Source organism: Pygoscelis adeliae, unplaced genomic scaffold (genome assembly GCF_000699105.1).
Source record: "Pygoscelis adeliae isolate BGI_AS28 unplaced genomic scaffold, ASM69910v1 Scaffold123, whole genome shotgun sequence".
Classification (NCBI taxonomy): domain Eukaryota; kingdom Metazoa; phylum Chordata; class Aves; order Sphenisciformes; family Spheniscidae; genus Pygoscelis; species Pygoscelis adeliae.
This window is the reverse complement of record NW_008824650.1, coordinates 3,824,629-3,850,214: the sequence shown is the minus strand read 5'-3', so window position 1 is coordinate 3,850,214 and position 25,586 is coordinate 3,824,629. Positions and strand designations below refer to the sequence as shown.

General features: G+C 38.2%; 1 protein-coding gene across 1 annotated transcript in view; it reads left to right on the top strand.

The window, feature by feature from the left end:
• The first annotated feature begins 2,678 nt into the window (after window positions 1-2,678).
• The window catches only part of LOC103915646 (sodium channel protein type 5 subunit alpha-like), a 47,344-nt gene continuing 24,436 nt past the window's right edge, over window positions 2,679-25,586 (top strand). The window contains exons 1-13 of the mRNA XM_009322515.1: window positions 2,679-2,948; window positions 4,384-4,586; window positions 7,036-7,164; window positions 11,379-11,470; window positions 13,577-13,783; window positions 14,406-14,469; window positions 15,105-15,249; window positions 18,254-18,445; window positions 21,604-21,681; window positions 22,773-22,875; window positions 23,886-23,888; window positions 24,621-24,859; window positions 24,982-25,134. Coding sequence (XP_009320790.1) covers window positions 2,679-2,948; window positions 4,384-4,586; window positions 7,036-7,164; window positions 11,379-11,470; window positions 13,577-13,783; window positions 14,406-14,469; window positions 15,105-15,249; window positions 18,254-18,445; window positions 21,604-21,681; window positions 22,773-22,875; window positions 23,886-23,888; window positions 24,621-24,859; window positions 24,982-25,134 — 1,878 coding nt within the window. The remainder of the gene's footprint in view (window positions 2,949-4,383; window positions 4,587-7,035; window positions 7,165-11,378; window positions 11,471-13,576; window positions 13,784-14,405; window positions 14,470-15,104; window positions 15,250-18,253; window positions 18,446-21,603; window positions 21,682-22,772; window positions 22,876-23,885; window positions 23,889-24,620; window positions 24,860-24,981; window positions 25,135-25,586) is intronic.

Sequence of the window (25,586 nt, the reverse complement as noted above, 5' to 3'; positions counted from 1 at the left end):
GTGACCAAAAGTGTTTATTAGATGGGAGCAATTGGTTTTGACATGAGTCACAACGGGCGAGTCATCCTGTAATGGGTCAAAATTTTCTTCATCTTTTGTGGATGAGAACTGCAGTCATGTAAATTGCTGTCATCTACAAGTAACGTGGTAAATTCGGGCCAGAAGTCATTAGTAACTGATTACTTACAGTGATTTGCCTTAAGTCACTTCAGTGCTGTTCACTACCTTGCCACCCTTCCCCTTTGTCAGTGATTTAAGCTCAAGCAGAATAATTGAAAATAAATTCTTGAAGGTACTCTGCTAATCCCCAGAAGAATTGCAATATTTGTGACTATGTCAGAAGGTGCATTTGCTTCCTCCTGTTTACCTTTCCCCAGGCTGGTATGGGAGGCAGAATTGACCCCTACCTGTCAGCATGAATAAACAAGGCAATGACTCGGATCAAAATCCGAGTAGTTAATAGTAATTAAATTTGTTTCCTCTGATGTGTGTGAAAGAGTAGTTATTAAACAAATAGACATAACCAAGATCTCCAGAAACAGCAGACACTCTAGTGCAGAGCTACACAGCATTAAGGCACCTGTAAAATTCTGGGAGAGTCTAATCTTCCTATTGACATGCAGTTGTGAGGAGGGTAATACCAGATTTACTTGATTATTTGGTTGGTAGTAGTCCTTGATGGTGTCTTTAGATTGTTTAAATCCTGCGTAGCAGTCAGTGGGTATGGAGCTTCATGAGCGTTGATCAGTGGTCAAATCACCTCCTAGTGAAGTTTGTTTTGAGGAAGTGCAGGTCCCTGGCTTTTCTAAGCACATAGAACAGGGCTGGTCACAAGCAGAATTAAGCATGGCAGCTCTCCCAGTTCTGCCACTGGTGTTACTGCAATTTTTTGAGAACTGCTTACTAAACGATTCTTAATTACCAAGTCTTGGTGTGAAAGTATGCAGGAGTCACTGTCAGCAAAGTTAGTGAAATAATATCAAGCAGCACACTATGCTTTGTAGTGTGATGCATCATACCTTTTGTACGCTTGTGGTAAGTCATGTCAAGGTAAATTAATTTCAACAAATATCTTATAAAAACTTCAGGAAATCTGGAGGTATATTGGAAACTCACATGTTTCCCAGATACTGCATCTTGGTTTTAGCCTAGGTTTATAAAAGTTTATAATACAGTTTGTTATTTAATGGCAATGCAAATATTCTTTCATCAAACCACATATGGTAAAGCCTTGGTTGTGGCCACATTCTTAGTTTGCTACTCAACAAAATTAGAAAAAAGCCTCATGAGCAGAGCTTCTCAGCCATAAATAAATGGCATGAGGTAAAGAGTTCGGAGTCTGAAGAACCGGACGAGCAAAGCACAAACGTGACTAACAAATCAGCAGAAGCAGAGGAGAGCAAAGCTCAAGACCAGTAAGGTAAAACCTGCCATTTCTTGTGTTGTGTTTACTATAAGCCATAAATATCCCCTTGGATGTACTCAGAGCTCAACTGGACAAAGCCTTGAGCCAAATTCAATGCTGGTCTTGCTTTGAGCAGGGGATGGATCTGATGAGCTTCAGGGTCCTTTCCAATTAGACCATTTTGTGATCCCATGTAAGCAGCAGGGGTGGTAGGGATGGAACTGACTTGTTTTGCAAGAAGTACAGAGGTACAGTAACTAAGGTGCAAGGCTGCTGATGCTATAAGCTGCTACAGAGATAAACAATTAGGTGATTGTCAGAGTTCTGACAGAGATGTGATTTTGTCACTTCCTAGCTGGAAAGACAAAGGAAAAAATTCTCTCTTCTGCAAACGGAATTATACAGGGTGGATCCAGAATCAATTGTTGATCTTTGTTGGTTTTGTTTTACATTACCCTTTCTTCTAAATGAATGTGCTTCTACTTGGTTTGCTTTATATCCTGGGGTGCATCAAACACCATATAACCAGCTGGTCAAAAGAGGTGATTATCCTGCTGTATTCAGCGTTGGTGTGGCCTCACCTGGAGTACTGCGTGCAGTTCTGGGCCCCACAGTTTAAGAAGGATGCGAAGGTCCTTGAATGCATCCAGAGGAGGGCAACAAAGCTGGTGAAAGGGCTGGAAGGCATGTCCTATGAGGAGAGGCTAAGGACTTTGGCCTTGTCTAGTTTGGAGAAGAGGAGGCTGAGGGGCGACCTCGTTGCTCTCCACAGCTTCCTGAGGAGGGGACATGGAGAGGGAGGTGCTGAGCTCTTCTCCTTGGTATCCAGCGACAGGATGCGTGGGAATGGTTCAGAGCTGTGCCAGAGGGGGTTTAGAGTGGACAGTAGGAAGCATTTCTTTACCAAGAGGGTGGTCAAACACTGGAACAGGCCTCCTAGAGAGGTGGTCGATGCCCCAAGCCTGTCAGTGTTCAAGAGGCATTTGGACAGTGCCTTAATAACGTGCTTTAACTTTTGGTCAGCCCCGAATTGGTCAGGCAGTTGGACTAGGTGATCGTTGCAGGTCCCTTCCAACTGAAATAGTCCTACTCTATTCTATGCTACGCTATTCTATTCTATTCTAGTTTCGTATGGGGTTTCACAGAAGGAAGAAATAATTTGTCTAATGGGTATTAGTTTTAAGCTGTGTATTATTTCTGTTATTTTCTAATTGTCAATAGCTTTCTCTTTTAAGTTACTTCTAGCACTGGAAACAAACATATAGAAGGAAAAATGGATCCCTTTTGGCCATCAGAAACTAACAGCTTTCGACGTTTCACCCCTGAGTCCTTGGCAGCAATTGAGGAAAGAATTGCTAAGAAAAAAAAGCAGCAAGCCAAAGTTAACCGGGAGAATAAGGACAAAGGAGTTGAAGAACATAAACTTACTCCTCAGCTTGATCTGAAAGTCTGCAAAAAACTGCCGTCTCTGTATGGGGATCTTCCTGTGGAGCTCATTGGGGAACCCCTAGAAGATATTGATCCGTACTACAGTGATCACAAGGTTAAAACTTTCAAAAGCATTTTTTTATTTAGTTTTGTCTGCTGAACTCTTAAGAGATAGTAAAAGCTCTATTCAGGAGGTGCTGGGTTTTGATTGTTCTGTAGACAGATCTTCGAACATTACTAGCATTTTTTGGGGCAGGAGTGCTAAGGTATGCTCCACATTATGTAATGAAAAGGTATTTTAAGTTCCAGTCAGCAATTAATTAATTATGAAAACATGATACACTTGATAGATAAACTTTGGTAGGAAATACATTCTGGGATAATTGATGCTTTGTTTTCCAGAGCAGTTTCTATGATGTCTGTGGGGCTGAACTCACTGTTGTATAAACAGTGCCTGTCAAATAGTAGATCATGCTGGAATTGTTGACTTACTGCAGATGTTTTTGCTGAATTACAAATACTATACAAATAAGGGGAGAGATATTTGAGAGATTTCCAGTGCTCTGTGTAGCAAACCCATATATTTTCGTCACAGTAAATTAATCTTCTGTTGTTTTATGTCTCATCAGCTTTGTTTATTGTAACATATTTAAATTGCATATGCTCCATGCTATTGCAAAGTGTTTTGTGTTGTTGCCGATAGGAGTGTGTAAAGTAGATGCTCTAGGAATCCCTTCCAAATGAAACGTTTATTGTGTGATTGCTTACTGTTGAGGGGGACTTGACCTGAAGAGCAGAAGGTTCCATCCAGTCCTATGCGGCTGTCTTTTATGTATACCAGCAAGTCACTGGAATATAATAATTTAATCAGAGAACATGCAGAAAGCTTTGTTCCTCTAGAGATTTTTCTTCTCAAAGTAATCAAAGTGATATTCTTGATGAAGAGAAACTAAGGCTGATTCAGTTGAAGAAATTTAGATAAAAGTTAATGAACTGTGGTTTTGATTTAAGAGATTTCATTTTTACTTCATGTGGCAAAAGTACTGAGCTGCACCGACCTTAAGGTAGCTTAGAGGGAATTTACAGTGTTACTTGATAATTTAGAGATATTCCAAAATTAAAATTTTTGCTTTGACTGGACTGGATTCTGGCAGTCCTACACAGTATGTGTTTTGTAAATAATCTTTTGTAGCCTATAAAACTATCCAAGAGTAAGGTACTTTTGAGTATGATTAACACCATTGTTGCAGTCCCAGAATAGTATCCTTTAATTACTCTGGCCAAGTGAATATGATCACTTGCTGTTCAAATTCACTCTCGTTACTATTTCTTCCTCACAGGCAATAATGAATTTTTATGTAGCTGGTGTCTTTCTTTCAAAGTGTAGTACCATCAGGTCACAGCTCCAAGTAAGAATACAGGAAAGCTTTACTCATAATTGCATTTAGATATAGTTCTAGATGCAAAATTGAAAACCTAAACATTTAATTTTTGGGGAAAATTTTGCTTCATTAAAACATTTCATATACTATGAATCTTTTTTTTGGTAGACTTTTATGGTGATAAATAATAGGAAGACTATTTTCCGGTTTGCTGCCACGCCTGCCTTGTTTATAGTTGGTCCTTTTAATCCAGTCAGAAAAGCAGCAATTAAAATTCTGATCCATTCATATCCTTTTATTGGTTTCCCTTATTTCAGTTTTAAAATATACGGTACCATTTTCTGTCGTTCTGTTCCTCTATTCATATTAATGTAAATGTAAGCTCATGTGGCTGCGATAGAGATTTTTTTTAAAAAGTTACACTGAATCTTGTTTTACAACAGCCAAGATATTTACATGGTGTTGGTACGAGTAAAAATGTCAGAAAGCGCGTATTTCAAGTCAGATTTGCAGATACTGTTATGAAACAACATTTAGAGGCTACTGTATGATATTTTAGCCCTTTTCCAGAACTACTTCTAAATCTCTATTGTGGTCACAAGCTTAAATTTAAAAAAGAAACCAAAACAGTGACTCTCTAGTTATTGAAACATGAAGGATGTGATTTACAGCAATGCTTTGCTGAAAGAGTCTGATGTTATCCTAAGAAATGTATTTCACACTCAAGTTTAGAAAGTTCTGAAGAGCGACCGTTTTTTATATTTTTGCAAAAATATAAACATAGTTTGAAGAATGTAAAAATGTGAAGGATCGCAGGTGCAAAACCATAGGTTGAGTAGTTTCTGCTCTTTCTGCCAAACATCTGTTTTCATTTGGAATTACTAATTTGTAAAAATAGGTCCTTTTATGGGAACTTATGGCTGACTTTGAATGCGTATTCATGCTATTAGAAATTACTAAATTTGCTGTTCGGTTTCAAATAAACCCTAAATTTAAGGCCAATGTTTGTTTTAAAAAAAACCCCACTTTTATTAGGTGACAAGTGAACTTTCATGAAAGGATGTTTTTTCTTATGTATGTTTTCATTGCCTGCCACATAAAATGAGAAAGTTTCCTGAACTCATGGCAGAGCATAGGTGTCTCTTATAAGAGTGTATATATGAACTCCCAGTTTCAAAGAACACTGGTTATTGATAATTAAGCTTTTTCATCTGTTTTTCCTAGGCTTAAAACCCCTAATTATTATGGGGTTGTGGCCCATTTCTCTTTATTCCATGCTCCTGCTGGGAAGAAATGTAGGTTTCTAAAGTTTTACGTAACAGTAGACAGCAGAGGACTCAGGTTTTTTTTCATTTATTTATGTTCCTCATCTCTCCTGTCAAACATATTATGTCCCACTAATGTCCTAACTTCCAAAACTATTTCCACGTGCAGATAATTCATTGTTATTTTTAAATCATGAAGTTTAACCAGCTGAGCGGAAGTTTGATCTGACATCAGTTTCTTTGGAAAACAGATGAAAAGTCTTAAGCATATTCAAAACCAAAGTAATTATTTGAATATCTGTATGGTTTTTTTGTGTGTAAATCAGCAACTTTTCTGAACGTCATTGTTTTATAATATAGCACTTTTTCCTTAATTTATTATTCACATTATTTGTTGGCTTTATTACATGTACTGTGGCACTCAATTGTGCTTCCATGGCTGTAACTAAGCTTTCAGAAGCACCCAGCTGGACTGAGTAAGTATCTCGGTTGCCATTTGTTCACTCTTTTTCGAAGGATACTAACATGCTAGACTGAAAAATTTAAATAATGTAGTGATGTAATTCTGGGGCTTGAAAATTCTCAGACAGACCTCTGAGGAAGATTTAGGATTATTATTATTATATCACACAGTCTTCTGTGGAGCTTCAGTGCCTTTTCTTAGGGGCTTACACCATATGCCCTTTTCTCTACATTGGTTAATTTTGCCATCTGGTGTAACATAGAAGGTTGCCCCATTCTTCCTTTTAAGGATTAAGCCTTTTAGAGAGACCGTGCAGCAGGATTCTAACTTAATAGCTGTCATTCTAAGGCAATAACCTGAATGTCTGTTATGGCCGTCTCATGCAAAAAGTATAAAGGGATGAATATTCATTCCATTCTTTCTTGCTGTTTCCTGGGGACAGCCCTAGTTCCATTGTTCACATTAGGAGGCCATCTATTTATAATGTCTTGTTACCTTTTGTAATTGTGGACTGTATCCAGTGTAACTTGAGTTAATGTTCTGGAATTAAGTCTTGAAAATGTGCCTGAGGCCTCAGAGGTTCTATAATTTTAATTCCTCTTATTTTGGGGTAAGCATGGTGATAATGATAGCTTAATTTTATGTAGGATTTCTTTCAATTATAGAGTATTTGTCAGAATAAATGTATAAAATGTGCAAACTTCACAGGCTAAAATAAGTCTTTGCTGTTATTGTTCTGCCAAAATGTTCAGGCTTTGAAATTTTCCAGCCTGCTTTAGAACATAAACACATTCTTAAAAAATTTTTGTAAGGAAATGTGAGCTATCCTTCATGCAGAAATAGTATGGTACGCTTATGTGAACATTTGTGATTATAGATCTACGTAGAAATCTTACTAAAATTCAGGAAGGCATCTTCTTATACCCATGATGTTTCTGAAAGTAACGTAACCTGTCTTATTTTACTTCACATTTTCTACCTTAATCTCCATCCAGTGACTAAATCATAGAAAAGGTAGAAATGTGCCTGAATGTATCTCAATCTCATTAATATTTTTACTTCTATAACTTTAATATACACTTTCCTTCTCAGATATCTTTTTACTGTCATATATACTGGTGAAATACTGATAAAAATATTAGCAAGAGGATTTGTTTGGGATGAATTTACCTTTCTTCGAGATCCATGGAACTGTTTGGATCTTGTTGTTATTATCATAATGTAAGTAAAACTCAGTTGTTCTTTTACACTCGAGGGACAAACACAGAGATAAAATGCTGTTTGATATGGCTAAAGTTCTTTAGAGTGATTGGCATCCTACCTGCTTAAGAGTTAACTGTGGTTGAATCACCCTTTGCATATCTGCAAAAAGAAAAATAGTTATAGACGTTAAAGCAAGACCTAAATGCAAAGCTCATCTTAGAAGTGTTTGATTGTTCTCAATTTAATACGTATTTAAATTTTGTTAAGAGGCGATTGCATACACAGCCAAAACCAAGCATGCCTCTTTATATTGTCTTAGTTGTACTCTGGATCAGATGAAACTCATTTGAGAAGGATCCAAAGTGGATCACAAGGTGTTGAATGACATGGTGATAAGTAGCAGATGAAATCCCAAGAATGTAAAGTGATGCTCAAGGAAAAACAGACCTAGCTTTACATACACAGTTATGGGCTCTGAAATAGCTTTCACTTGTTGGGAAGACGATGTTGGAGTTAAAATAGACAGTCTTGTGAAAACACCACTCCAGTGTGCAATCATGGTCAGAGAAGGAAATAGAAAATGAGGACATTACGGGTAAGAAATAAAGAAAGAAGCAGAACACATAGTTATTTCACTGTGCGGCCTGTATTTTTCTTCAGGACTATATGTAGTTTTGCTCCTGACATCTCAAAAGATGACAGAATTAAAAAAGATACAGAAAATATGTATATCTTGTATTCCACATAATAAGAAAATACATAGAGTAGAACTCATGAAAAAAAAAAAACAGAGCAGGAACATGGTTGAAGTCTGTGGCACAGAGCCAAAAAGAGAATACATAATTTATTTTTTTCTCCTACGACGAGAGCTAAAGGCACCAAATGAAGTTGTCAGATGGCAGAATAAAAAAAGAAGGGAGTAGTTTTTCACACTACTTGTAGGCATATTCCCATAGGAGGCTGTGGATGCAAAAAACTTAGTTGCATTCAGAAGACTTCTGGACAAAATCCTGGATGAAAACACATTAAGGGTTATTTTTAGCACAAAGATACTATGTCTTGTTCAGGAAGTCCCTGAGCTATAAATTTGCTGGAAGAATTAAATCTGGGAAGCATCACTGCCTTGATTCTAAACTTCCCTGTAAGCATCTGTTGTGGGTCATTCAAGGGTAATAGGCAAGATGGATCACTGCTGTGGTCAATTTTAAATTCATATCAAAACCAACTAGCTAGATGGACAAGAAATGAGGAAGAAACCAAGTCAGAATTTGCATCTCAAATACAGAATGTTTATCTCAAAAGCAAAATAGTCTTACTTGCAGCAGTGAACAGCTTCACTCGTGCCCAGTCTCAGAGCTTTCAAAGCAAATTTCTGTCATTTAGCATTTCTGAATAGCTTTCAGTTGTCTTGTTCTAATTTATTAGAGGTGTAGAGTAATTTAGATTGGAAGGGACTTCTGGACATAATGTAGTCCAGCTCCATGCTAAAAGCAGGACTAATTTAGATTAGGTTGCTTAGGACCTTGTCCAGTCAAGTTCTGAGTTTCTCTAGGCATGGAGATTCAGCAACCTCTCTGAGCAACCCCTTCCAACCACATTGCGGGCTTTTTTCTCCCAAAGTTCTAATTGAAATGTCTTGTGTAGCAACTTACATCTGCTGCCTCTCGTCCTTTCATGGTGAGTTTCCAAGACCAGCCTGACTCCATCTTCTCTAAGCCTCACACTGGGCAGCTGAAGACAGCAATGAGATTCCTGCTCCGTCACCCCATTAGCCTGTTCTTCAGACTCAACAAATCCAACCCAGCCTAACAATTTAACTGTCTAATTGTCTTACTGCCCCCCTTAGAGCCCTGGTTGGACCTGCTCCAGTATGTAAAATGTCTTTCTTGCTCTGGAGAGCCCAAAGCTGGACACAGTACTCCAGATTCAGTCTCAGAAATCATTTCCTTCAATGTATGAGCTAGACTCCTCAACACATGAGCTAGACTCATGCTAATCTAGCCCAATATGTGATAGGCGTTCCGTATCACAAGGGTGCTTTACTCATTCATGTTCAATCTGTCTGCCCTGACTCCAGGTCCTTTTCTGCAAAGCTGCTCATTATCCAGTCTGCCCTCAGCTCCTGCTTGTGGTCACACTGACTCAGGTGCAAGACTTTGCCTTTGCTTTTGCTGAACTTCATGAGGTTTATACAGCCCATAACTCCAGTCTGTCAAGTTCATTCTGCAGAGCAGCCTTGTCACCCAGTGCGTTGACTGTTCTCCCCCCAGTTTGGTATTTGTGAACTTGCTGAAGGCAAGCTCTATTCCATTCTTCAGGATGTTAATGAAATTGTTAAACAATATTGGCCCCAGGACTGACCCATGAGGGATGCCACTAGTAACCAGCTGCTGGCTGAACTTTGTCCCTTTGATCACAGCACATAGATATTTCATTTCCACAGATTTTGACATTAGACTCAGGGACCTGGGAGGCCTGAGAGCAGACCTCACTGGTAAAGACCAAATCAAGGCAGTATTGAGTAGTTTCAGCTTTTGCGTGTCCTTTGTCACTAGGTTCCCTGCCTCCTTGAACAACAGGCTCACAGTTTTCTTAGTCATCTTTTCACTGCTGATGTACTTAAAGCAGCCCTTCTTGTTGCCCTTCACATCCCTTGTTAACTTCAACTTCAGCTGAACTTTGTCTTTCCTTGCTTCATCCCTGCATGCTTGGCAGTGTCCTAGTGTCCCTCCCCAGAGATCTCTCTGCTTCAACCTTCTGTGCACTTCCTTGTTCAATATGAGATTAGTCAGGAGCTCCCTGTTCAGACAAGCTGGTTTTCTGCCACATCCACTTGGCTTTCTACAGAGTAGAGTGCGTCGTTCCTGTACTTTGAAGAAAATACCCTTGAAGATCAACCAGCTGTTCTGGGGGTCACTTTTCCCTTTGGGGCAGTTTCAGATCCCTGAACATGCTGAAATCTGCTGTCCTAAAGTCCAAGATTTTTATCCCGCTGTTCATCTTTCTTTCTTCTCTCAGGGTCTTAAAACTCCACCATCTCAGGGGCTCCATAGCAAAGGCTGCTATCAACTGTCATATCCCTGACTGGTTTTTCCTTATTTGTAAATAATAGGTTATATACTCAGATGTCATCACACACACATATATATACATACGTGAACAAAGTATTCTGATGGGTAATCTATAAACCACTAAGGAGCTTACACATTGTTAATCATCAGTAACTATCAGGTAGTCCAACAGCTGTATGAACAATTTCATTTTATGGTCCTACTTCCCTACCCATACTCCTAATTCATTTGTGTTCAAGCAGATATATAGTATCTCCTGGTTTTTTGGGTCCTATCATGCAACAAATAAAAGTATTTGGAAATTAACTCAACAGTTAACTCAAGTGCAGTTATTACTTAAGGTACTTGAGATTTATTGAATCTTACAGGCTAGGCAAAGCCATAGTGTTCTGATCTATTGCTGACAAAAGTCGTGCTTTGAGTGGGAGGTTGCCTAGATCATCTCCAGAGGTCCTTTCCAACCAATGTTTCTCAAATTCTGTTATTGAGACTTTTTATTTTAAGGAATTCTGTTACCAGTTATGACCTTGTCATAAGATGAGTCACAATTCATGTCCATTCTGACGTGAAATAAGTCTTATAAAATATGGGGTAACCTGATAAAGTGCTGTATAGAATGTGCAACTCTTAAAATCCTCGTTTTCTGAAATTTTCAAATTGTTGAAATGATTAAATTGAAACTAGTTTCAATACTTGGGTTTTTAGCTGACTTAAATAAAAGTTAGAAAGACAGCCATGCGGTACAGAATTAACATATTGTAAACCTAGTTTTGCTCAGCTCCCTTCTCCTAAAGTATATGTTGTGTAGTTTTGAGATAGCTGCAACATATACTTTCACATGAGCTAAATCAGATTAGCCTCAGTATCAGAGGGTTTTGTATTTATTTGACATTTTGATGAATAAACACTTCAAAAGTCAAGCATCCAAATCCACACTAAGTAAAAACTTGCCATGTTTCTTTTTAGAGGCACTATTCAAACGTCTCGTTATTTTATATCAATACCTAGAAATGGATTTAGATTTCTAATTTAGACATCTACCTTAGGACATATTTGACCTATTTATTTTCTATAACTTATTCATTACTGTGTGCTCAATATGCATATGCTCTGAAAAGCTAGGTCTTTGTAATTCAGTTACATGGTGGTTTAATTCTATAGGTATGTTAGTATACGGAAAAGTGTGGGCAAGGTTTCAGCTCTTCGAACTTTCAGAGTACTGAGGACTTTGAAAGCTATTTCAGTAATACCAGGTAAGGAACAACATATCTTACTAATTTTCTCTCCGCTTCAGCAGTATGCTATTTGTAATTCCTCTTCTCCTCTTGTCTTCAGTTTTCTGGTCACTTTTTGTGGCGGTTAACGGGATCCCAAGGTGTGACTGTTTTGCAGTCTGCAGTAACTCTCAGCAGCATCCTGACAGTATTTTTTTATCATCTTTCCTCAAAATGATTTTGACGTAGGCAAATTTTTGTATTTTCTGCTTTTTCTATCCCATCACTAATGTTCAATTTTACTTAGCTCAGTGCCTTTGTCTTTTTACTTTTGTCTTTCCTGAGCAGCACGCACCTATTCAATAGCCTATGATGGCTATACCACCATATTTCTGGTTTCATGTTATACTTGATTAGCTTAATCTTCTATGGTTTATTTCCCAGAATGCTGACTTCACAATATTTCAGAGTTTTTAATTTGTTTGTTTACTGAACACAGCCACTATCTGGATTGAGCATAATTGTTTCATTAACAGTATTTTGCATATGCTGTCCAGATATTTGATATTTTTGTAAGTCGTGCTACTCGTTAGGATACCAAAATATGGATTTTGGAATGTAACTGCGAAAACTCATTTGAAATTCTATAAATGACTATATATCCCTTTGTCATAATAATATATTAACTTTACCATTTCTATGTAATTACAAATATATTTTTGATTTTGCTATGGAATTTTAACAGGAATGAAACATAGGGTGTGTTTAATTTTTAATGTCAAAACCACCCATCAATACTTTTCCTTTCATATCCACCATGGAGAACAGAGATTAAATGTAATTTTACTTTTTTCTTATGAAAGACTTCTAGAAAAATCCTGGATATCACTCTCTGCCTATGTCATATTTCAAATTCAGTTATTCTGCCAGAATATTGGTCTTCATTTTATATATAACCCATTTTCACAGAATCACAAAATGGTTGAGGTTGGCTGGGACCTCTGGAGATCATCTGGTCCAGCCCCGCTGCTTGAGCAGAGCTCCTTAGAGCTGGTTGCCCAGGGCCATGTCCAGACAGCTTTTGAATATCTCCAAGGATGGAGACTTCACAACCTCCCTGGGCAACCTGTGCCCGTGCTCAGTCGCCCTCCCAGGAGGAAAGTGTTTCCTGATGCTCAGAGGGAACCTCCTGTGTTTCAGTTTGTGCCCATGGCCTCTGGTCCTGTCGCTGGGCACCACTGATAAGAACCTGGCTCCATCCTCTTTGCACCCTCCCTTCAGGTATTTATATACATTGATGAGATCCCCCCTGAGCCTTCTCTTCTCCAGGCTGAACGGTCCCAGCTCTCCCAGCCTTTCCTCATGGGAGAGGTTCTCCAGTCCCTTCGTCATCTTTGTGGCCCTTTGCTGGGCTCTCTCCAGTATGTCCACGTCTCTCTTGTACTGGGGAGCCCAGACCTGGACGCAGTACTCCAGATGTGGCCCCACCAGCGCTGAGTAGAGGGGTATGATCGCCTCCCTCGACCTGCTGATAATAGCTTGCCTAATGCAGCCCAGGGTACCATTCACCTTATTTGTGGCGAGGGCACACTGCTGGCTCATGTTCAACTTGGTGTCCACCAGAACCCCCAGGTCCTTTTCTGCTAAGCTGCTTTCCAGCTGGGTGGTCCCCAACATATATTTGTTCCCTTCCAAGTGTCATAAATGTTCTTTTGCTTTTAAACTGGTGACATCTGTAAGGCATTATCTTCTAAGACAGAATTCCCTGAGGTCAGCAGAAGCTATCCTTTATTGTAGTGTGTATTTGGCACAATGTGAGGTACTTGGTTAACGTTAATCAAGCACAGAAATCTGTCCATATTCATTAAAGCTCCTCAGAGTTTGCTTAGATGCTATCTTAATTTAGAATTTTAAAGTTAGCAAAATTAGTGTTAGAAGGAAGTAAAAGTCAAATAAATTATGATTAGGAAATTTAAGTAAAAATACTCATTCTATACCTTATTTTACCTTTTTTAATACTCTGAAGTTACAAAACCATTTATACTGATTGTTTTTAACATACTTGCAACTGTTGTATATTGTCATATGGGAACGCTACCGCATTCCTCTTCTCATTTTGCATATTATTAAATCTTATTTTTCTAGGTCTGAAAGTCATCGTAAATTCACTTATTGACTCTGTTAAGAAACTTACTGATGTGTTCATCTTGACTGTTTTTTGCTTGAGTATATTTGCTCTGATAGGCCTCCAGCTTTTTATGGGCAATTTAACATCCAAATGTGTCCTCAGTAATACTGCATATGATGACACATTATGTAAGGATGCCAAGATATATGTACCAAATGATGAAGGTAAATTTTATTCTTTTCTCCCTTTACATAATCTGTGTATCTTCCTGTGTATGTCTTGTTTATTCACAGAGATGTTAAAAAATAGTTGCATGTATTTCTCACAAGAAGGTATGTCCTTCCATTTGCACAGGTAGTAATATGAAGTCTCTGGGACAGCTGAATGTGAGATTAGTGAATGTGGGATTTGGAGAAAGATTAGCAGGCTGTGGGATAGAAGCGACTGAGTTTTCTACAAGCGTTTGCTTCTTTACCTGTGCACATTGCACAGGGATCCTAATTTTAAGGATACTGCACAGAGAATGATTTTTTCCATTACTAAAGCTATATCATTCAGGGGTTTTGCCTACTTCTTTCAGAGATTCTTATTTTTACCAGAGATCAAACAAAATCTTACATTGTAAGTTATGCAGTTAATAATTTTTTTTTTTTTTTTTTAATTGCCATAGGGACAGATCTGCTGAGAAACAGCCCTATCTGCCCTTTGTTGTGAAAGGAGTCTTTCACAGAGATGTGGTCCATCAGGCTGGTTTTTTTAAAGTGCAGCAATGTATGGTTTACTGTCAGAGTGCTGTAGGAACTGGCAACTTCTGATTTTATGATTCCTTGATATTTTTTTTATTAGATATCTGCTACAGAATGAATAAATCTTCTGAAATACTGCTCTGTGGGTTCAGTTCAGATCCTGAGTAAGTGAACAAAACAGTTTTAGTACTTGCTTATTTTTTCCTCCAGATGTACTGTGGTTTTATTTTTGGCCTAAAGGAATGGTGATGATTTTTCAGGAGGGTGGAATGCGTGTGTGGGGGTTATTAAATTAAAAACCAGATATTTCACATCAGAAAAAGAATGAAGTAAAGTACTAGGATGCAAGCAATTATGTATGTGCTTTGGTGCTAACCACTGGTAATATAATGGTAATGTAGAATGATATAAAGGAGGAGGGGAACAGATCGGTAAAGAGTTGTGAGATATTAATAAACTCTCCTCATCTTGATGAATTATTTAAAAATAAACATATTTTCATTTTTTTCCCCTCTCTATGTATTTGTTTGAATTCATCCTACATCAGTGGAGAGTTTCTGTCTAGTCAGAAACTAGACAGAACTAGAGTTTCTGTCTAGTTTCTTTGACTAGACAAAAGGCTTTCTAGGATTGTCTCATATAAATCAGCCCTTCTGGCAGAATTATACTGGGAAATAATGAAATGGACTTTCAGATATTGAAAAGTCCTGAACAAAATATTTGATGTTGTGTACTGGGTGCTTTCAGGTACAATCTAATACTGCAAGTAAGTATTGTTTAACATTTCTTTTGTGGCTAGCAAAGAGTGCCCAGAAAACTATAGCTGCAAGAACATTGGGAAGAATCCTGACTTTGGTTATACAAGTTTTGATCATTTTGGCTGGGCCTTCCTTTCTTTATTCCGTCTGATGACACAGGATTGCTGGGAGCGTCTCTACAGACAAGTAGGTACTTTTATTACCTGCTAGAATGACTTTAGACATGCAGTTTAGTGCTTTATGTCCACTAGAAAAATCTGCACCTGTTTTAACATTACGGATACCAAATTTGTTTTAAAATCAACAAATATTAAGGAAGTAGCTTCAAGTGACTAAGGTGTAACACCTTCTGCAAGTGACATTGGATGGGAGCAATCCTGCTGTGAATGCTCATAGTTTTGTTGGAGAACACAGCTATGGAGAGCTTGGGTCAGTGATTAATAGTTAAATGTTAATATAAAACTACCAAAGGATTGGGGATCCAGCTAGTGAGCTCACTGCTGCTGCAGGGGGTATGAGGACTTGCTACATACTCTCTTTCTCTTCCTTTTAAGTCCTGACTCCTCACCAAAACTTTTGGTTCGACATATAATATACACTTTCATTTCAGATAATTTTTGACAACTGGTACTAAAAAAATTGGAGTCTTTATGTTTTGATTCAGAGAGTTGAACGTAACTTTTAAATTCTGTTTTTTGACAAAAATGATACAAAAATTGCATGTAGAGAACTCACTGGATCCCTTACATCTATGCCGTGCCTTTGCTAGAAGGGAATTGTCCTCTGCCTTGTTCTATAACTTTCATATAATCCACTTTAACTTTTTTCCAGCAACCTTTATTAACTGAGATTTTTTTTTAAATGGATACATCTTTTTGCCATTTGGAGGTCACGTGGTTTTTAGGTTTTAATGTCTCAGAGCTTAATTTTGAGCCATCTCCTCTCCTGCCATTTAAAAAAATGTAAGAATAAGCAATCAGTCTAAATATTGCCCCTGATTCACTAATTATAGCATCTTTCATGACTGTTTAGATAATCCTAGCTTTCATCCTTATTACTGGGCTTTATTAATTTCTTTTGTAGTCACCTGTAAATCTCTTTACAGCTGAAGTTGTCTTCTCATAACTTAAACTCTGATCATCATTTGCCCAATTTGCTGGGAGATAATTAATTTAATTTTAAGAATGGATTTTGTTAATTCTTCTCTGCAGTACATGGCATCATTTTGAATGTTTGATGGTCTGTTACGTAAAGAGAAAACGTTGTATGATCACAGAGAAGTTTTTAAGAGCTGAAATTTATTTACTTGAAGGCCAGGGGAACTCCTGACTAGATATCTTTCTAGATCCTTCTGTTGTTTAAAGAAAACAGTGCAGTATGTTGACCTTTTGTATTGTATAGGAAAATAAATTTGTTTCAAATTAGTTTGAAATTCTATTGTAAATGTTAGTTTGTTAATAATTTATTACAACCTTTACCTTTTCCTCACAGACTATCCGTACATCTGGAAAGAACTATGTTTTCTTTTTTCTGGGGGTCATCTTTTTATGCTCATTTTATCTCTTCAATCTGATCTTGGCTGTGGTAACTATGGCATATGAAGAGCAAAACAGAGCTACTCTTGCTGAAACAGAGACAAAGGAAAAATTACTTCAGGAAGCCCAACAAATTCTAGAGAAAGAACGGGTTTGTAAATTATTGTATATAATATGTGGTTCCTTTTGTTTTCTTCTGTTTGTGAATTAGGAAAATAAGGTTTTTAAATAAACGTGCTTTTTACAGTACTTCCTCACAATTCATTTCTCTTTGTCTCTTTATAAATACATGTGTATGTATATATTTAAATATATATAAGCATTTCTGTGATACAAACAAACAGCATGAGTCCGAGTTAAATCATATTGAGTTTTAGGATTTGCAGACCTGACATTGTATAGGAGTGGCTTGCTGGCAAGTGTGTAGCTTTTATGGTATTGCATAGGTGCCTGCGCTCTCTGGTTTGCCCCATTCTTGTACACTACCACTACTGCTGTGTACAAAAAATTCCTTTCTCTGGATATTCCTTCTTGCTGTTACTGTGTAGTCTGATGAAGGGAAGTATGAGTGGATAAATTTGCATCCATAAGAAAAGTTGTAATTTCTACAGTTCCCTGAGATTGGAAGTTCTGATGCTGATAGATTTCAGGATTGATTAAAAATGCAAGCTTTCTGAGAGCCACTGTGCTCAGCTCTTTAAGGGGTGTCATGCCTCTTTTTGAGTGATTGCATGCAGAAGGTCTACCAGTTGACGAGCAGGAATAGTCTTTGGCCAGGCTAATGCCATTAGTTCCATATTAATGTAGAAGGACATACAGAGACTGCATTAGTTTCTTTGCCGTTGGTTTGAAGAGCTAATAGACACACGTCAGACTTCTACAGTGTTTCCTCTTGGCAAAGTACTGCCTAGATTCATTCATTCCTTGGCCTGTAGGGGACCAGGGATCACCTTGTTTTTATTTTATTCCTGAGAAGTGAAGCTCTGAGCTGAGGCAACAAGATAGATTGAAAATTATTGTAAGACATATTTTATTTTCTAACTTTTTATAAAAAATACCTCTGATTTACTGCTAACAATCAGAAAAGTCAGCCTTGTAAGAGGACATGCAAATATCCTCTAGCAGCTATCCAATTTCATCGTTAAATGAAAGGCATCACTGGTTTACCAAATTCCTCCTCTACAGCTGTCGACAGGCCTGTGATGTTCCTCTGTCCAAAATTCCAGCTTGCCAAGCTTTACTTAGGCTTTTTTTTTTTTCTATTTTTCTTTCAACAGGATTAGTAGTTAAGAAAGGTTTAACATTTTAGGATTTAGTTTGAGCCCTTAGTCGTCTGTTGTCTTTGGGCTCAAGGTCCTTTCCAAAGCAAGAAAAGGAGAGTAAAAGGATACACCTTAATATTCTATAATTCAGATACAAAATACAATATCTGAAGTGGCAAGGACAAACTTTAATTATAGTAGCTGATAAGTAACCGTGCTTTATCTTTCAGTATTGTGAATAGCATTTTGTACTCCTATCTTTTTATAGTAATTTAATATTTGAAAGGTAAGAATTATTAGTGCAAAGCATTCAGATAGCATAATTAAACTGTATATGATCATAGTCCATTTGCCTTGTATTAATAGACCGGCTTTTTGCTGTTTCTTTTACAGGTGTTGGCTGCTGGAGAGAGTAATAAGGCCTTACATGTCAGATCTGAAATGTCAGTTGCTGACTTGAAAAATTCAAAAGAAAAAGAGATGAAGAAAGAAAACCCTATTTTAAGACAAAGCTTAATTTTAGGTGATCATGGCAAAGAGGAGCATATATTTCATTCACAGCCTGGTCGCTGCCACAAGAAGCTTGTAAGTAGTTGAAATAGAAGGTATATTCTTTAGACTTGCATGTGATATGACAATTTGATGAGCAGAAAAGCTTTCTTTATTTGCAATTTGTTTTCCTCTTCCCCTCCCCCGCCCCCACTTCTTGCATGCATTGGATTAACTTGTTTTTTAAAGCAATCTGAAAGTTAGATTTTGGGACCAGAGGAAGACGGCACTATATGGACTTGAAAGGAAAGTTCGAAGTGGCCGTCAGTAGCATACTTACACGTTAAAACCCTCTGCACTTACAACTGTGGTGAAGATCTGTTGGCATCTCTATTGTGCTGCATAAACAAACATATAAAATCCTGTAAGTTTTAGAATTTCCCTAATGACCTAACCTTCCTTTTTTTGTACACAGAGCTAATTCTCTGGCCTAAATATTTAGGGTTGGATTTAGTTCAGTATGAAGACTTCTAACATTAGTGATTCACTTGTCTAACTATAAGCATCTAGTGCCATTTTAGATGTTCTTTAACAGGTTGGATATCCTGGATATCTTTGGCATCTGTGACACATCTTCCAGCACTGTGTGGATATCTCAAATACATTATGGCATCTCAAACGTTACTAAATTCCTAGATTTAGGCAACTGGATTGTGCTCCAGGTTTTTGTTTGCAGGTGTCTACGTGTGATTTAGGTTCTAAACTCCTGGAGTTGAATGGAAATTTAATTTTTTGAGTCACAAATTGATACCTAGTGACATTAGAGGATTTCAAGAGTGTTACTTGGCCTCCACCTACTCTACAGAAGGGTACAGACATGATGTGTCAAGTCTGCTTAGTCTGAGACTGTGGATGTCTCAGATACGAAACATTTCAATAGACCTTCTCAAATGGCTTCAGACACTTATGTTTAAGTGAATCAAACTTATCAAAAAAATATGCATCAATTATAATGGGATTTTAGATGCATTGTGCAGATGGACAAATTAAATGTCTGAATATTAGACTGAATCCCACATGTGCTATTTCACATCCTGATTACAGCAGTGACTTCTGGCTTTGGAAAAGATCCCCCTGCTCATCACTCCTTTCTAAATCCATTAAGAAACTGCTATTAAGACTTGTAATTCTTACTTTGCTTAATCTTGTTTTTCTTGCCAGTACCTTTGACACTGGCAAAATACCAGTCATGGACAGTCCTTACTATCATGTTACCTATGGTCCAGCATCCATGTAGAGTATAGATTTGTTGCCTTTTCAATGCTTAGTCCATGGGTGTATCTTCACTTGGCATGACCACTGCGTGTGTGACTGCACCTGGGGTGTTGTGTCGAGTTTTAAGCGCTCCAGTAGAAGGATTACGATGAACTATCACGCAAAGCCAGAGGAGGCTGCCAAGATGATTAAGGGGCTGTAGCACATGATCTGTGGGGAGGGGTGGAGAGGTTGGGTTTGTTCAGCCTGAAGGAGAAAAGGGAAAGGGAAGAATCTGATTATTGCTGTCTACTAATATCTAATGGGAGTGTATAAAGAGGAAGGACCCAAGATCTTCTTACAGGTGCACAATGGAAAGTCAAGGGGAACAAGTTGCAACAAGGGGAATTCCAGTTAGTTATTAAGGGGAAAAAAAAAATCACTGTGACAGAGGATAAACATTATAACAGGTCATCCAGAGAAATTTTTGGGTCTTCATTTTTGGACATATTCAGAATGTAGCTGGAAAAGGCCCTACAGTTGAAGTTTGCCCTGCTTTGAGCGATGGAGTGGGAGGACTCCAGAGGACCTTCCCAACTTTGGTTTTTCTCTAGGTCTATGTAGACATCTACATTTAGATGTCTGTATTTAGGTATTTTAATCTTGAGCTGAATCTTCTGAAATAATTCTCGGGCAATTATCCATATTACTGAGTTATTTTCAACAATATCAAAAAAGAAAGCTTTTAATGCCCGTATACTGGTTCAGCAACAGCCATTCTCCAGTACAGGGTTGTGACTAAGACCAAACAGGGTCCACTGGAAAAACAGATGATGCAAAAGTAGATGTTTGTGTCCAAATAACACCTTGACTGAAACCCTGGTTCCCAGCCACACCTTTGATAATGCCGGCTGGAATTTCAAACCAGTCTTCATTCACCTTCTCAGATGTGTTTCTTCCTTCCATTTCTTTGCTGACCATTTACCATGACTGAGCAGGGTCTCTAGATGTGGAGAGCTGGAAATCATCACCAAAACGTAAACTGTTCATTTTGATACTATCCCTCACCCCTCTGCCTCCCAACATATTTTCTGTGATCTGCCCCCCGCTCTGCCCCCATGATAGTCTGTTCCATCTCTTGGCAGATTCTCTCTTGCTTCTGGGAGAACATCAGAATTGTTCCCACCCATCTCACAGAAAATGGAAACTTTCCAGTAGCAGAGCTAAAGGAGTAACGGCCCAACTTCTTTCCTTCCGAAAAGTGTCCTTGTAGGGGAGTTTTTATTAGACATGTCATCCTAGCTAAAATGGATTAGGTTTTCATTCTGGCAGTCAGCATGGTCAGAATTTCTTCTAAATTCTGTCATCCTAGCTATATTAAATTCTGTGTCTGAGCTGAAGGACTCAAAATCATCCACTTGGTAGCAGCTGCCATCTGTCATCTCCTTTAGTATAGTATTTGCTTCTTATAGAGTGTCATTAACATTTCCCGGGCTGTGTTAAGAATATTATGCCATTTTGTGACCTAATTTGGTTCGGCTGTACTTAAAGGGAACACTTTGTCACAGTCCATGCTAGTGTATTATTATACCTACTGAGGAAAAAATAAAGTCTTTCCATAGCAGGTGTCATATCTTCGGTAAGTATAGAAAACACCTCTTATGGCTGATTATCCCTATTTAATTTTTTTCTTCTAAGTCTGTGACTGTGTTGCAGGAGATGACTGAGCCAGGACATAAATTTGGTTTAGTTCCTAGACTTTACTTCTCCAAGACTGCAAAATCTGCACAGGTTGGATGCCAAAAGCAATCTGTATTTTTACATTTCAGAAATAACTTTTTCAGACCCTTCCCAAGGTCCCTTCCCCTCTCTATGTGCAAAGAATGGCAAAGTTATGAATATCTCTGTATAGGAACTTTTGGAAAGAGATAGTAGATTGCATTAGAACCTGGTACGAGAAATGTTAAGTGGAACCCACTTTTCGGGAGTATATTCTGCAGAGTTTAAACTACATCGCTGTGCTTGCTAACGGATGCCTCTACACTATCTGCGTGAAGAATTCCAAGACCCAGCTCCAGGTAATTGTGACTGTGTGAGAACCTGGTTGTAGTCTTATGCTGTCTTACACATACTTACAGATGATCATTTGACAGCAGGAGAAGCTATTTGTCAATCATGAGGGTTCTTCAAGATGCATAGTCCACCTGTACATTCACTTCCTCTCACTCCCCTACATCACAGTTCTCGCTTTGTCCAATAAATGTTGGTATTTCATAGTTTAAAAAAAAAAAAAAAAGGAAGGCCTAGAGCATGATCCAAGCAGTGTGAACTGCTCCAGTGTAGAGTTCTACCTCAGTCAAATAAATATCATCTGCAACAAACATGGCAGTTTGTTTCATGTTATGGCAACTACTGGTAGTACCAGCTCTGCTGCAACTGAGGACTCTTCAAACAATGTACTCTCTACTTTAATCACAAAAAGAGGCTAAAGATGCTAAGTCAAAGAGAAAAAGGCGTGTGAGATAGAAACTTTTTGGTAGGACATAATCAGTTCTATAAAACCTTGAATGGACTATTTCTCTAGTGCGTATCCCTATTTTAAATCCCAGTTTTTCAGAGGACTTCTCATCACCAGTTATTTACTTCAGCTAAAGATAGATGAGCAGCAGTAACCGATTCAGTGTTGATGAATACTCTTAACCTTTCTAAAAACACTAACTCTGAATGATTCTGAACAGACGTGAATTTCAACAAGAAGACTGAGGACTTTAGTCAGGCTGGCACACAAATTTTTCTAGGTTTCTTTCCTCTGAGACACCAAACATTACAGAAAGGAATGAAAGGACAAGTTGCACTGGTAACTGGGATGTGATTAGAATAGTCTAATTGAGTCTTTTATATTCTGAAAAAATACAGATAGAAAAACGAACACTTCAGCACTGTATTATAAATTCATTTTATATGTCTATTCTGTGAAATGTCCTTTGCCTTCAAAGGTAAACACATGATACTGTTGTATTGTTTTGTTTTACATTCTTTCAGCAAGGTAAGGCTTCATTACAATGTGTATTTAAAAAGGCATATTTATCTTAAGCTGGACATAGTTTTTATATTGCCATTTCTTCATATTCCCTTGTTATATTATCTTCTGTTGTCTTTCTAACCAAAGAGGCAGGTACTGCTGTCCTATGAATTGTCAGTGGACTCTATTAATGATCCTTTTCGAAGACAGAGGTTAATGAGTGCAGCCACTGTCATTACAGATAACTTGCGTAAGTCATTCTTTAGTGTTTTTCCTATGGTGATTGTGTAACTTGACCTAAGAGATCAAAATGTCACAAACAGTCAGCATTATTTTAAAAGTCACTAGGGGAAACTATGCAGCAATCATATGTAAATTTCAGTAAAATAAATGTTCTCATATCTCACGTAACTGCAACTGTAACTTGCAATAACCAAGGGTAAATCATACCTGACCAACTTGATTGCCCTGTAGAATAAAATGACTGGGGTTTGTGGATGAGGGGATAGCAATGTTTTAATTTACCTTAACTTTAGCAAGGCTTTCAACACTGTCTCCCACAGTATTTTTTCATCCAAGTTAGGGTGTTAGGGTCTGCATGGGTGGACAACCAGCTGGACAAAAAAAAATGGTTGGATGTTTGGGCTTCAAGTGTCTGGTGAACAGGTCGTAATCTACCTGGAGGCAGGAAACAAGTGGAGTACCACAGGGTGTATCCTAGGACACGTCTTGTCCTAAGTGACCTGGAGGATGCAACAGAGGGCTTGCTCTTAAATTTTGTAGATGACACCAAATTGGGGGGGGGGCACTTAATACACTGGAGGTAAGAGCTGCTAGCTAGAGGGACTTAGGCTGGAGGAATGGGCCAACAGGAACCTTATGAAAATTCAACCAGAACAAATGTAAACTTCTGCATATCTGCAAGAACCTCTTGCAGCAATACAGGCTGGGAACTGGCTGGCTGGCTGGGAAGCAGCTCTGCAGGAAAGGCCCTGTGGGTCCTTGTGGGCAATGAGCTGAGCGTGAGCTGGCAACGGGCCCCTGCAGCAGCGATGGCTAACAGTATCCTGGACTGTATTAAAGGAGCATAGCCAGGAGAAAAGTGGTTAACCCCCTTTATTAAGCACTTGATAGACCACATACTATGCCCAGTTTGCCCCCCAAGCTCCCCAGTACAGGAAACACATTGAGTTCAGTAGAGGGCCACAAAGTCAGGGGCAGGAGCACTTGCCCACTGCTGGGCTGGTTCAGCCTGGAGAGAAGGTTTTGAGGGGAAGTTAATATCAGCCTTCCAGTGTGTAGGAAGACCTTATCAAGACAATGGAGCCAGCTTCACAGTGGTGCACTGTGGGAAGATGAGACAACAGACATAAATTGAAAGAACAGAGCTTCAAACTGTGTGTAAGGAAAGTTTTTACCATGAGGACAGTCAGACAGAGGAACAGGTTATGCAGTCTCTGACTTCATGGCTGACCCTGCTTTGAGAAGGGGGTTGCACTAGAGATCTCCTGAGGTCCCTTCCAAGTTGACTTATCTCATAACCCTATCCTCAACTATGGACACCGAGATATGGGACACGCCCTTCATTTTATCCTGGACTTCTTTCAATCCATGCTGCATCTGTGTCTGTGCAGATGCAACTCAGAGAAAACAAGTTGTCAGTTTTTCCAGAGACAGTGAAGTTATTTCTCCTTGTTTAAGAAACTTTAGGCTGGTTCAGTAGATCCTTTATCATCCTTCAGTAGTATAATAAACATATGAAGAGGTGGGTAATATCACCTATTTCTATAATTATGAGATTTGTTGATGGTGACCTTTAAATAGCTTGTGATTAGTTTTTGTAGAATGAGTGAAACAATATTTTTCAGTGCTGCCATTCTGCTCATGAGATTGATTTTTCTTTTCAATCCTTTCTATGACTGATAGTCTTTTTCTTCATACTGTGAAATTCCACATAAGATTATTTGTATGTCTCTTTCTCTTTTTGTCATTTAGAACTGCAAAAGTCAAAACTGAAATGCCCTTTATTATTGAAACATTTTGCTCAAAAGTATCTAATTTGGAATTGTTGTCCATTCTGGAGAGTAGTCAAAGAGAAGGTGAAATTGGTAATTTTGGATCCATTTGTTGATCTCTTAATCATGGTTTGCATTATTGTGAATACCTTATTCATGGCTCTGGAGCACCCTGACATGCCATGGAATTACCAACAAATGATTTTTGTAAGTGACAAGGTAAGTTAGGTCTATGTTAAAGTGAATATGGAGTTATAACCCCATATTTATACTGGGGCAGTCCCATAAGGAGACATACTTTTTCAGTGACTTTTTGCTGAATTTCTTTTTCCTCTTTCCAGGTCTTCACCCTGATTTTTACAGCAGAAATGATCTTAAAAATCATTGCTCTAGATCCTTACAACTATTTTCAGCAAAAATGGAATATTTTTGATAGCATAGTTGTTATGATTGGCCTAATAAGCTTTAAAGAAAATCTGTCATCATTCAGGCTGGTAATTATTTCTTTATTGTTTTTTAAAGGTACATGTGTTGTATAGATTTGTAAAAGATTACAGTGAAATACCCTCAAATTATATTACTGATGAATCTGTTAAATCATTTCTCTTTGTTAGTACATCATAGGCCAACATGAATGTTTAATTAGAGCAAATATTAAAAGAATGTTAAAGAATACATTCAATTTGTTTATTATACTGTGTATATTGGATACTACAAATCCTCTGGCACAGTGTGCCCCCTTGGAGATTTGACCTAGCAGAGAGTTCACTGGTTCCGTGTTAGGTCTGTACAGTGGCACTGCTTAACTACGTTTCAGATCTTCAATTAGGAAAAGATATTATCTGAGTGTTTTCATGAGCTTAAGGATAGCAAAGGTTCCTTCACAGCTTTTCCTTTTGAGTTGAGATTTGTAAAATAACGTAGCTTTCCTCAAGGTTTAGACTTG